This window comes from Melopsittacus undulatus, chromosome 4, assembly GCF_012275295.1.
Source record: "Melopsittacus undulatus isolate bMelUnd1 chromosome 4, bMelUnd1.mat.Z, whole genome shotgun sequence".
Lineage (NCBI taxonomy): Eukaryota > Metazoa > Chordata > Aves > Psittaciformes > Psittaculidae > Melopsittacus > Melopsittacus undulatus.
Window position 1 is genome coordinate 18,969,134 of NC_047530.1, and position 12,694 is coordinate 18,981,827.

General features: G+C 44.1%; 1 protein-coding gene across 1 annotated transcript; it reads right to left on the reverse strand.

Moving 5' to 3' along the window:
* Nucleotides 1-2,805: 2,805 nt before the first annotated feature.
* Nucleotides 2,806-6,913, reverse strand: GPHB5 (glycoprotein hormone subunit beta 5). The gene is made up of 3 exons (XM_005149614.3): nt 6,821-6,913; nt 5,132-5,336; nt 2,806-3,229 (listed from the first exon to the last, which is right to left on the reverse strand). Exons 2-3 carry the CDS (start codon nt 5,333-5,335, stop codon nt 3,041-3,043), a joined length of 393 nt encoding a protein of 130 aa, XP_005149671.1. The 5' UTR covers nt 5,336; nt 6,821-6,913; the 3' UTR covers nt 2,806-3,040.
* Between the last annotated feature and the right edge of the window lie 5,781 nt (nt 6,914-12,694).

The following is a 12,694-nucleotide window of genomic DNA, read 5'->3' on the forward strand; positions in this document are numbered from 1 at the left end:
CACTCTTTGCTTTGCAAGATACAATTCTCCCAGGCAAGTCAAGTTCCCCTTATACATGTAGGGCAAAATTTCCTTCCCTTGCTTTTACATAGTTCAGTTCTTGTCAGATTAAATGTGCAGTAGCAAATGCCACTTTTAAGAGCTCCACATTGCAGTATGTGAGGATTTTCATTTGGTGCTAGTGATCAGTATCCAGGTGAAGGGGAGTAAGGGCTTTCATGGGAGACATAATATCTGAGAAGTGGCAGTCTCTGTAACAAACATTCCTTGCAAATTCATTCACCAGAGACAGCTGTTTGAGGGCTGTTTAATTGCTTTGGACAGGGAGGATGGTGAGATTTAAATCTGTGGCTTTAAAGAGCATTAAAAAGCCCCCAGGGAGATGAAGGTTGCCTTGAAAAGGCCTTCTCATGCTTTGAAATGTGTGGGCTGTGTTGACTGCCTGTAATTTTTAAGCAGAACATGCCATTCCAGCTGCAGCAAAAAGGGTGTGAAAGCTAAAAGACCTTGTTGCAAGTATTGAAACTGATGAGAATTGAACAGAATGAAGACTTAGTAGTGTAATAAAATCTGGGAAAAAAGCCTCTGGTTTGGACACACAAGCAGCAGGAATGGTGCTGGCTCTTTGAAAGTCACCTGTGGGAATCCAGCATACCTGAATGAAGTGGGATATGCATCAGTCAAATAGCCTAGTGGGCTCTGGCATTGGCTGTACTTTCATCACCCACAGCAAATCCACAGCATCTCCATTCACTTTTGCTTTCCTCCTTAAAAGACCATCCAGAAGTGTCAGCATGGTTTCAGTCAATACATCTTTCCCACTCTTCCACCCTCCAGTTTAGCTGCTACTGCACCAGTGAAAACTCTCTTTCACACTGTGCAGTTTTCTTCTGAACACTTGCTGAGGTTCCCGCTGCCTCACCATATCTGGGTACAGCCCATATTTCCTGTTGGTTGCAAAGGAAGGAAGTTTGCCACTTTCTAACCCTACTTCTAATTCTCATGCTATAGCACATCCAGACCCCATGAGAGAAGTCCAGTGAAGGAAATGACTTCATATCAGCGTTGAGGAGATGTTTTGCAGGTGTTCACCTCTCTGGCAAAGAGTTTATAGGAGCTTATACATATTCCATGCAAGAAATCTTTACCCATAAGTAAATTTCAATTTGCTTTAAACTGCATTCATACTACAATGTTGAGGTTTACAAAGGACACAAAATATTTGGTAGGTCTCCCATAATAGTTGTGATACCAGTTACAATAATAACAAGACCAGAAGGAGCATGAGGTGCAATTTGAAAGAGAACACAAAAACTTCTTAAAGGGCAGTTAAATCCATCAGCAGAAAACTAGTGTTGCTGCTGTTTGACACAGCACTCCATTCAGAATTAGAGAAGGCAGAGTGATAAAGTCACCGCCTTCCTACCCAACCATAGTGCAGCTTTTACAGTTCCACAGACAAAAAAATATACATAAATGTCAGCAACTAATCACGTAGAGGTTAAATTAAATCTGTCTCAATGAGGACAGAACACCTGGGGGAGTTTCCAGCATGAAACCCTGGAAATGAAGGTGGCTGCATCTAGAAGACAAGAGACCTAATTGAGGGGAGGCAGGTGCAGACATTACTCTCAGCAACAGCTCTCTCCTAATGGCTATCTGAGAAGGTGTCTTTGTTTTGTAACCTCCTGGGAACCTCTCCCACTTGGCAACTCTTCCTCTTTTCACATAATTTCCCATTTTGTTCAGGGGAGAATGAGGAATGAACATGGATCTGTCCTCCTGCAGGTGGGAACCAGAGCACAAAGGCACTTAAGTGGCTGTGGTGACCAGAGGGCTGTTGCAGCAGCTCCCAGGTGTCCCCTAGTCTGTAAATGGTCTGAGAAGGTGTGAACCATCCTTTGGCATGTTTGCTCTCTTTCCTAACTGGGCTTGTCTCACCCACCCTGGCCACATTACTGGCCATTCCACAGCTTTCCTGTGGGCACATCTGGCTGTCCACAAGCTCTGTGTGCAGCCACAAGGAAACAGGTCTCCATGGAGCTGAGCAGCACAGGGGAGTGTGGGAACACCCTTCATAGCCCCCTTTCCCACCAGCTCAGCTGGCTCGTTGAACTCAAACCACAGTTGTCATATTTTGGCTTGGTCCCTCTGACTCTGGAAACTGTCAGGAAAGACTCCTCTGGCTCTGCAGAGTCTCACTGATCTATGTGGAGTCAGTTTCCCTCTGTCCTGGACAAAAGCAGATGGGAAGATACTTGTCTTTGGTTCTGCAGGTTTAATATGTTTCGTTTTTTCCCCAAGGATTTGACTTTTGTAAGGCAATTTTTTTCAACAATATAGCTCCAATTAAGCAAATCACTGAAATATGTGCTTAACTGCAAAAGTACGTTGATAATAAGCAAAACAGTTAATCATGAGCTTAAGTACTTTGTCAAGTCAGGGCTAAGTATGCATTCATACTAATTTCAAGGTAGCAATTTGGATATCCATTTCCATTTCATTGGTTTCAAGGCACTGTCTTTGGCTGTTACTCCTGGTGGACCTCAGGGTAAGAAAAACTAATGGTGGGGGTGAGGTGGTGGAAATATTAGTAATTGCATCTACATTACTGGGAAGGAACTAAAACCTGACATGAATAAAGCTGTTACAGAGGTGGTGATGCCTCTGTGGTCTGCTTCCCCTCCTCCCCTAGTGACTGTTAGGTCCATGTGCACCTTGTGCACGGAGAAAGGTCACACAGTGTGAAAAACCTCTGAGGAAGGGAAACTGCATCTTTTTTTCCTTTTTTTTCCCTTTTTTACCACAAGATTTTCTATTATAAGGCTGTGCACTACATTTCTACCGCAGTAACGCTTTGAACCGCATGAGGAGTGGGGTTAAGCCTCATCTGCCCAGAAAAGTCAACCGTTAAGAGCATTACAGGGTAAGATCAAATCCTTGACTGACATAATTACACCCTCTCTAATGCTGGAGGTACCAGGGAGATGAAGCCAGGGAAGAAGCTGGCCTCTCCTCACTTGACATGGGAAAGGAGAGCTCAGGCAGTTTCACATTCGGTGGTGGCAGTGGAGCAGATGTCGCAGTCGCAGCGGATGGCCACAGGGTAGGTGTAGAAGGGATCCACACCAGGGGCACACTTGGGCAGCTTCAGTGTCATCATCTTTGTCTCATTGTAGGTGCAAACACGGTGGTAAGACTCAATGTAAGGTGGTTCCAGCACCGGTTTCTGTGGGGGAGAAATACTGGCCTCAGGCAAGCAGCAAGACAAACATCTGGGGTTCCAGTTTCCTCAAGGGGATTTAGTGTGAATAGGGGAGCCACTGGATCAGGTGGAAGGGACCATGGAAATAACTTTAGGCTACATCTTTCAAGACTTGCTTCTTGGAGCCGTGCCATGGAGGAAAGTGGGTGTATGTGCATGTTCCTCTTTGTTTAAAAAGTAAAGCTCCAATTAAAGCTGCTTGAAGGAAGACAAAAGCCTACCCAAAAAGCTGGCTTTCAGGAGAATATTAGTCTTTCAACCAAATGCTCATGTTTGCCAAAAGCAGCTACTTTTTTCCAAAAGGACTGGTTGTCTGTCAAAGGAAATGCATTCTGCTGGAAACCCTTTCCTGTGCACAAGCTGCCTAAGAGCAGAAATGCATCCAGGTGCCAAATGGCTGGTTTTTTCTTGGACAGACCTGTCTTCCCAGTCAGGCTGTGCATCCCACAAAGCCCAGCGGAGGTACACCATGGGGAATGAACCCAGCACAGCAGTCAGCCTGGAAGTCTGCAGTTCCTCATGAGAAAAACAGCTCAGCCGGAGACCTCAGACATCAAGAGAAAATGGGAGCCTGAAGGTCCTGAAACCCCCATTGCCATGTCGTATCACAGTGGCATTGTTTTCGCTGAAAAGTGAGTTTTTCCTTGACAGGGGCACCCATTTTCCAAAGACTCCAAGAAGAGTCAGAATACACACACAGGAGTGGGAGTCCACTGCCTTGTGAGATGGGACACAGCATAAGGTAACACAACCAGGGGACAGTTAAATTTGTTCTTTCTTTCCCCCTGTGCTGTGTAAAGAGCCTGCCCTGGGAACCAAGAATGATAGCGTGGAAGAGAACAAATGCAACATCTCATCAAGAAGATATCCAAACAGCCTTCCTCTTCCCAACACCCCCCCTCCACATATGTCATGGTGCTTTCCAGAAGCTGTTGAGTCTACAACTGGATGTGTTCAGCTTAACTACATGCCAGTAGTGTTGAAGTACATTAAGAAAGTCTGCAAGGTCTCTGCTGCCAGAGGAGCTTCAGAGTAGGGGGAACAAGGTGATGAGAAGTCCCTTAAGGAACCTTATTCCATCAGGGAAATCTAGCCACTGCTGGCCTTTCCCCTCACCCTAGCAGGCAGTGAATAAAGGCAGTTAGAGCTGGCATAAAGACCGTGGTTCCTCCTGTGGTCACTTACAGCGTCCTTGTCTTCATGTGGATGAAATCCCTCTGGAGTCACTCGAGACTTCCCTGAACAAATTAAACCAGGACTGGCCCCTTGAGCCTTCCAGTGGCAGAAAGGCAAAGACAGTCAGAAACTTGCTCTCTGAAGTGTGTGTAGAGGAACTTAAGCTTTTTCTTCCCCCCCTCCAATATGTCCCCAGAACATAACCACTTCATATTTATACACTGCTGTGATTTAAAACAGGACTGAATTAGAAGCAGACATTATCTTTGGGATTTGCTTTTTGGAACAAAATCTATTACCCATCAATTGGGAGCTCCATCTTAATCTCAAAGGAATTTCTTCCAGTAAAGTAACAAAGGCCTTCTCTCCATAAGTGTTCAAGCTGTAAGAGGCTTTCAAATTGCATAATGAGAGTATTACATAAGTGCTTCATTAATATCATCACATGCCTCCTTGAGTCAATGGAAGGAGGGAGGGAACAGCTGACAGCAAACACTGCTGGCAGTGGTAGCAAGGTGGTTGTGGAGTGGGAGAGACTTTGTCTGTTTAGTAGATAGCTGCAAGTTACTTAATGTTGGGTGGGTTTCCTTTTAGGTGGGGAAGCACCTGTACTATATACCACCCATGGGGAAGCACAATACCCAGGGATGTTGGTGCCAGCCACCCCTGTCAGCACCAGCACAGCCTCACCTCCCAGGTCTCGCAGCGTCCCCAGCACGCATCCGTTGTCACCCGCAGTCCCCTGCACCCAGGTTTCTTGGCCAGGAAAGTGAACTCACGCACAGCGCAGCCAATGAAGGTCCGCAGGTCAATGGCAGAGGTCTGGAGCACGACACCGCAGCCAGCCATCAGCAGGAGAAGCACAGTGTCCAGGATCTGGTGGTGGAGCTTCATACTGAGACAGAAGGGAGAGAAGCAGAGGGGTGGGAGAGCCAGAATGATCCAAGTACAAATGTACAGGCTCAGCTCAAGCTAGGGCTGCCCTTCCTCCTCTCAAACTTGCTATTGCCCATCCTCATTCTGCCCAAGAGAAGATGGACAGATGTAAGAACAAGGGACCACCTACCACTTCACCCAGAAGCGGAAAGTCTTAGTGAAAAGGTCTGTAACAGAATACATCAGCTTGCAGACTTTCCCTGCAGAGCAGTGGGGTTTGCCTGGAAGCGACAAATCCACCAGCCAGTGCCTCAGACCCACAGAAAACTCTGTATTGCAAGTTTACTTTGCCGATAACCTTTCCCACTTGGGTTGCCCTGAGCTTGCACTAGGCAGGTAGGCCTTTGGCTTCTCTCTCAGTGCACACACGCGTTGTTGGCTGATGTCCCTGAGAGTACTGGCCCTGGCAGCACAGGGGGAAAGCAGCACAGCAGCAGCACCATGCATTCATTAGGGTTCAGTCTGCATGTAGCACCAGCATTTTGACTGAAACACTTAATTCTGGATTTATCCCTCTCACCTTTTAGCCTAAGTTAGGAGCCAAGCATCCCTGAACTTGTGTTATAATCCCAGCACCTCCCAAAAGTGTTATTGGAGTTGCCATTACCAATATCCTGAGCACTGAACTGGTGCTGGTCCACTCCCAGGACTGCAGCCAGAGAACCTGGGAGTCCTTCCTGCACACACTGCCCTACCAGCCAGCTCAGACCCAAGCAAGGCTGCTACACTGGTGAATGGAACTCTTTAGACAAGGGAGCATAGTCCCAAGGTGACCAAGGCTTAAACTCCTCACACTCTCTGAGCAGCCCAGTATCAGCCAAGTCCCTCTGACACTTGCTGCTTTTCTGTCTCGGTGAAGAATGTAACCAGCCCCTCTGGAAAACTTCCTCTGCCAGAAAACAGAAAGAGCTGGGAAGTATCTCTAAGCCACAAGATCCCTTTTGTACTTCACATAATTGCACTGCATTTAAAAATGTCCACCTAGAATCCCAGACTTGACATTTAATTTTGAGAAAGTCAGCTACTGCATGAGGCACACAGACTTGTGTGTATTGGCCTGTATCCTCAGATGGATAGACTTCAGTTAAATGAGCTTGGCTTGTCTTTCACCTGACTGATGTTTGAGTCCCCAGGCTTCTGTTAAGCCAAATCCTTTAAATTTGCCAAATACAGTTTTAGATTAGCACATGAATTTTGCTTCATATATGTCGCCATGCATAAACTATAGTCTTATACGTGCTTAAAAGACAGTCTGTTTATACTTAAACTTCAACAGGGTAAAAAAAAGCTGAATGTTCCTTATTTTTAAAAGCGGACATCTGTGACCAGAAAAGGCAAACTTCAGAACAAATTGAATATTTATTCTTTGCCACTTTCGCAAAACCTGCTTCTTTATTCATGAGCCAGAGCCATGACATGGAGCAAACACAGAAGCACACTCACCTAACTTGGAGTCAGATCTCCTTTTGCAGCTTCGAATTGCAGAAAGTGTTTCAGGAAGTCAGAGTGAGCAGCAGGAGACCTACACAGCAATCTTAGTCAGCTTTGTGCTCAGTAGGTCTCCCCAGCCATTGCTACTGGGTTGCTTAATTGCTCAAATATATAGAAAGTGCCCTGCCAATCAAGGCAAGACAGAGGCAGATTCTGACTTGAACTACTCAAAGCATCAAAGCCATTGACTGTAAAGCCAGCCTTTCCTTTCCAACAGCAATTACCTTAAAGGGTATTGTTTTGTAACATCAGCGCTGAAACAAACAGAATATCTCTGTGATTGAAATGATGAGCAAGCACTGGGGCAAAATGGATCTTAAAGAAGATTTCCATAATGGAATTGCAACACCTTTATGAGGAGACTAGGGGCTGGCTCTGAAATCATCATTACTCCCCTAATTAACAAGCCCTGAGCAGACACCCTGAAGAAAGACTTTTCAAATATTCTGTGAACTTGATTTTTTTGTCAACTGCATAAGATCTTTTTTACTTGATTGCTCTGTACAAGCAAAGGCAAGGGATGGGGGAAGGAAGTGCGAGTTTGCAACAGAAGCAAATGTTCTGCTGGGGACCCAGGCAGCTGTCACACAGATAAGCACCACTGTCTAAACGAAATCTGGAAATTGTGCCCATTGCCTTTGCTATGGAAGCACAATTTTCAGCTATTCACAGGACAGAGAAGTTGAAGAATCTCTGTGCTATGAAAAACTTGCTCATCAGTGACTTAAAAGACAAGTGGGTGAGAGAAGTACAGCCATAAGCTGACTCAGTGACCTCCACAAAGTCACCTCCCTTCCCTGCCACCAACTCATGCCTGGAAAGTGACTTCCCAGTGCTCACTGCTCCAATACCAAGGCACATCCAGAAAAGGCAGGGCAAGCATCAGTGTGATTACAGACCCCCTGGGGTGATGCTCTTAGAGGCAGGCAAGTGAGTTTGTTAACTTACTTACCTTGCAAGCTTCAAATATATGCTTCTGGTAGGTTGTATTCAGGCCTTCTGTAGTATGAGCTATGGAAACCAAAAAACAGACATTGAGGAAATGTGATATTACAGTATTCAGGAAGAAACAAGATATATTACATAGGTGCTCTCCCTACTTCAGGGTGACTAACCTGTGGCTTGATGTCCTTGTCTCATATGCAAGGTCAAAAGCCTATATCTGGTGCCATAGCGGGGCTCATACTCATGCTGACACCCCCTGGTAACCCCCACAGCACTTGCTATACTTTACTATTCAGCTTAGAGCAGCCATTGCTCAACTCTTTTTCTGTCTGTTTGGCCCTGCTGTTTCCCTGGTCAGTAAATTACACTAGTTACATATACACAAGGCTGGTTATTCACCACCAAAATTTGCCTTTTGTGTCTTTTTTAGGAAATGGTAATTGGAAGAAGTGAAAGAGGGAAGCAATTGTCTATAGCCAAGCAAGCCTCACAATAACATCTCAGGATATCTCGCATAACTGAGAGCCACTGTCCCCTCTTTAGACATGACATTGCAGCAGACCTTCACCTCAGCATATGCTGGGGTGCACACCAACACAACTGGATCAGGCTGTCATCCTAACTTTTCTTCTTCTTTCACCTTTTCCCTCTCCAGCTCTTAACTACCTACTACTGATGCAGCAGCACAGTAGGTCCCTACCAGGATTGAGGCTGCATCAGCCATACAAAGACTCTGCCCTAGAGCCTGCAGTGAGAAGACTAAGCCTTGCACATCAAGACAGGGAGGCAGTTAAGTGCAGGGCATTCTCCAGCAAGGACTCTCCAGTCACTGACATGAGTCCCTCCATCCAACCTCAGCCTCTGGGCTTTCACCATCACATTCTGAAACACAGAAAAACAGTAAGCAGTAAGTTCTATTGCCATCATGACATGCGAAACAACTACTTCAGAAAATTAATTCACTTAACACCAAACAACGACAACAAAAAAGAAAATTACAAGAGGAAGAGAAGAACAAAGAAAAAAGGAACAGAATTTTTACTAAATATTTGAGAACTGTCCTGAAGGTAGGTGAGAGGGATGGTTAAGATCTTTCCCAGTATTCTCACTCATTATTATTCACAGTTTTGCTAGCAGCAAAGGACTTCATCTTCAAGTGAAGACCTATCAGGTGGGACATTGTGGAAGGAAACAGGAAGAGACTCAAAGCTGAATCAGATCACAGGGACGTCAAAAGGAGCAGCCAAAGTCTTGCCACTGATCTAAAAATATCAGCAACTTTCACAAAAAAATACCTAAAACCTTTTGTTTGTAATTTTTGCTGACCAAAACTAAAGCTAGAAAAGAAACCTTAAAAGGCTTTTTAAAAATGTACAGTTTAAAAGTTCCTGACTTGCAGTGAAAATTTTGGTAAACGGGAAAATATTCATCATAAATTCCTTTATTCAACTCTGGGAATGTGCCAGCAAAAATAAGCCCAGTATTAGAGACAAATACAGGAAATAGCTGCCAGATGGCAGATCAATCAGCTTTGACAGATCCCTTTTCTTCTATGGATTAGAAAACCAGGTGTTGGACTTTCGGTTTGTGTAATTGAGTTTGGATTCACTGACTTCAGCTAACCAAGATTCTGTTCTGTTGTCTCCATTTGTACTGAATAACCTTCATAAAGTAAAATGAAAGACAAATTACAGACTCTCTTTCTTACTTTGGCTTTAGAAAATCCTGTCTGTTCATGAGACAGACAGCAGTTTCTGAAGGATTTGTGTCATCTCTCATTAAATGCATGAGCGTTGGCTTTTTCCCAGGCAGAGTTTTGTCAGCTTACAGTTTGTGAGTTTTGTGTGCATTTTGTTTGGGTTTTTGCCATTGATGTTAATTAATAAATCTACCACATACACCTGGCCTTCAGTGGACACCAGAAGTTTAAAAACTGCGTATTTCCTTTCCCTGATCTTTTGAATTCATTTGAAATAAAATGTGACATGTAAATAAAACTTGTAAAGATAACTACATCCATCACTTACCTGCCTGTTCCTTTTGTGAGACACACAGACAGAGACAAGAACAGACAGACCGTAAAAGCACATCTCATGAGGACCATGTATCCACTCACCCATTCTGGCTTTGTGGCTTTTCCCCTGAATTCTGGACAGACAGAACACAGACATCAAGTGTGATGTTCAAGCTGTCAGGGTTATGAGAACTGGTAACTTACGGACTTATTTGCTCCTCAAGTAAATCTCATAGCCTTTGCACTAGAGCTGCCATAGAAGTCTGCTGCAGCCCTCCACCATGTGTTACTTCAGTGGTTATAAAGTACCTGTGGGTTCAATCCAGCCAATTCCCAGCAAATCCTGAGAGGGCTTTGGGCTTCTTGGCAAATCCTGAGAGCAAACCTTGGACTCCCAGTGGTTTCAGTTTCTCTTGGCAGGACAGCACCATTCCCAGGTGCATTCCTGTGAAGTCTGGCCAGCAGGCAGAAAGCTTTGCTCCTGAACTGGCCTTACTGACCTGCCATTGCAGAAGTCCCAATACACAGCCTGTGCACTCCAAAAGGCTCTCTGAAAAACTACCTCTCTTTTTCAAGGACCTTCTGGGCTCTCAGCCTACAACATGGGGGACTCCATAGCTGCAAGAGACCTTGGTTATGCACAAGTTCTTCGTTGCCTTCTGAATGTGGCTTGTTTCTGTCTTTCCCTATCTCCTCTCCCATGCACAAAAACCAGAGCAATAGCAGGTGCTGTTCACTCCCAACACTACATACAATTCCCAAATTAAAATTACCCAAACAGATTAATTAACATGAACACCCAAATTCTCAGCTGTGCAGGGAATTTTTGATTCTATCTATCTTTATCCTTCAATGAGAAACCTTTTCATTGAAGAGGCTTCAACCTTAAACACATCCTAATATATTTTTCCTATGATTAACCATCTACAAGTGTAATTTATAGTTCTATAAGTCTTGAAATAATCTAGGTACTATGAGCAACGTCTCTGTATCCTGATTAATTCATAACTCAGAAAGAGAGAGGCATGAACAATGGGGTGGAAAGGTGAGAGATCATACACAAGTGAAGCACTACTGACAGTGATCGTGTTAGTTTAGGTTAAAAAGAAAACAAGAGCACAATTTTAAAATAGGTTAAAAGAAAACCACCATGTTTTTCAATGGAAAATGATTGCTTTTCATATCAGGTGCCAAACTTCTCATTTCAGATTAAAAACATAGATCTGGGGGGTATTTTCAACCTACCATTACTGTGTTTGCCCCAGATTTCTAGGTCATTGTAGCAGAAGTGAGATTTCTCACAAAATTTTGTGGAGGAGTGAATAAATGTTAAAAACATTTTCCACATCAGCTCCTGTGTTTCTTGCAGACATCAATGACACTGCTGCCTTTTGAGAAAGAACTGAAATACAGTTTGTAGTGGCATTACAAATGCTTTTTGAGATGTCTTGTAAGCATGGAGAGGACCTTGGATAACTGAGGCAATATTACCGTGCGCACAGAGATCAGAGAAGGGAGACTCTAGAAGTGATCAAGGAGGTATAGTAAGGAATGGGCAGTTAATGCACTGCAAGTTTTAATTGGATTAGTCATGAGAAAGGAGCTGAGATGTGCTGTGAGGAGACAGGCCAAGAGAAATAATGTTGTGTAGCTGCACACAGTAACTACAGCTGCGAACCACACAGGCAGCTGGCAGGCCAAGAAGAAACTGGTATACATTTAAGCAGGCAAAGACAGTGACTGGACAGGAGATACTTAATGCACTGCACACACAAAGGTCAGGAAGGGTTGGCTGTAGGTTCAAGAGTGGGAGGGAGAAATGGATGATGAAATAAGGTGGTATGGGTTTGCTGGCCAAGTTTACAGGAGTAGGCATCCAAGAGAGGTTAGGATTCATGTTAAACAGGGTGAGTTATCAATTATCAGGTTGGAGGAGATGAAGCGATATAATGCTAGACGTAAGTTGATTAATTCACTAAAAATCTTGGCATCAGAATCACCTTTTCCTATATACAAGCTAATATTAGACTTTGTCTCAATGGGTGATTTACTCTTTGCTGGTAGTTCTGAAAGAAATAAACCTTTATGTCCTGAAAACAGCACTACAAAAAAGTACATTAAGATTCCTTAATCCATCCCCACAGCTGCTGGATATTGTGTTGGAGTGTGACTTTGTCATTTGCTAAATTTCTGAAGAATGTGAAGAATTGGTTTGCAAGGGACAGACAAAATAGATTTAACCTTGAGAGGGCATGGCTGATCTGTGAATTAAACTCAAAGGAAGCAAGTAAAGCTCATAGAAATGGCCTGACAGAAATACTGCCAACTATAAGCACAATGCAGCAATCAGGAAATGTATTCTCAGACAGTAATGAGATAAACATGGACCCTCCCTACTAAAAATGAGACACCCGTCCTGGCTGAATGTTTCAGGCACACAAAGCCACTTCTGCTTTAAAAGACTTGCTCATTTTGCTTCCTAAGCTTAACACAACACAAACTGGCACTGCCTGAATGAGCATTAGGGTGAGAAGAATGAAGTCAGTAAAGAGGATTTGTCGAGACTGCTGTGGAAATAAACCACTCCACACTTAGTACTTAGGGTAATGACCCACTTTATGGAAGAGATAATTACTTCTTGCTGCTTTTGGGTGTACCTGGCTTACAAGTGACAGAATGGCCCAAAGAACAGACCTGCAAAATCTAGCCCAGGAGACCTGAATTGCTCTGAAATAGCACTGCCCTGCCTGCAACAATATCATAGCCACTTTGGCACAGACACTGCCTTACTAGCACTGCTGCTGCAAGTAAACTGTCAAACATGATTCATCTCCTTTCCATCCAGACCTGGAAAATGAAGTCCGAAG

Excerpts from the sequence above, each read along its gene's own strand:
- GPHB5 (XM_005149614.3), bottom strand. The coding sequence starts at position 5,335 with ATGAAGCTCCACCACCAGATCCTGGACACTGTGCTTCTCCTGCTGATG. Across the intron at positions 3,230-5,131 it reads GACGCTGCGAGACCTGGGAG|AAACCGGTGCTGGAACCACC; the intron begins GTGAGGCTGTGC and ends TCTCCCCCACAG.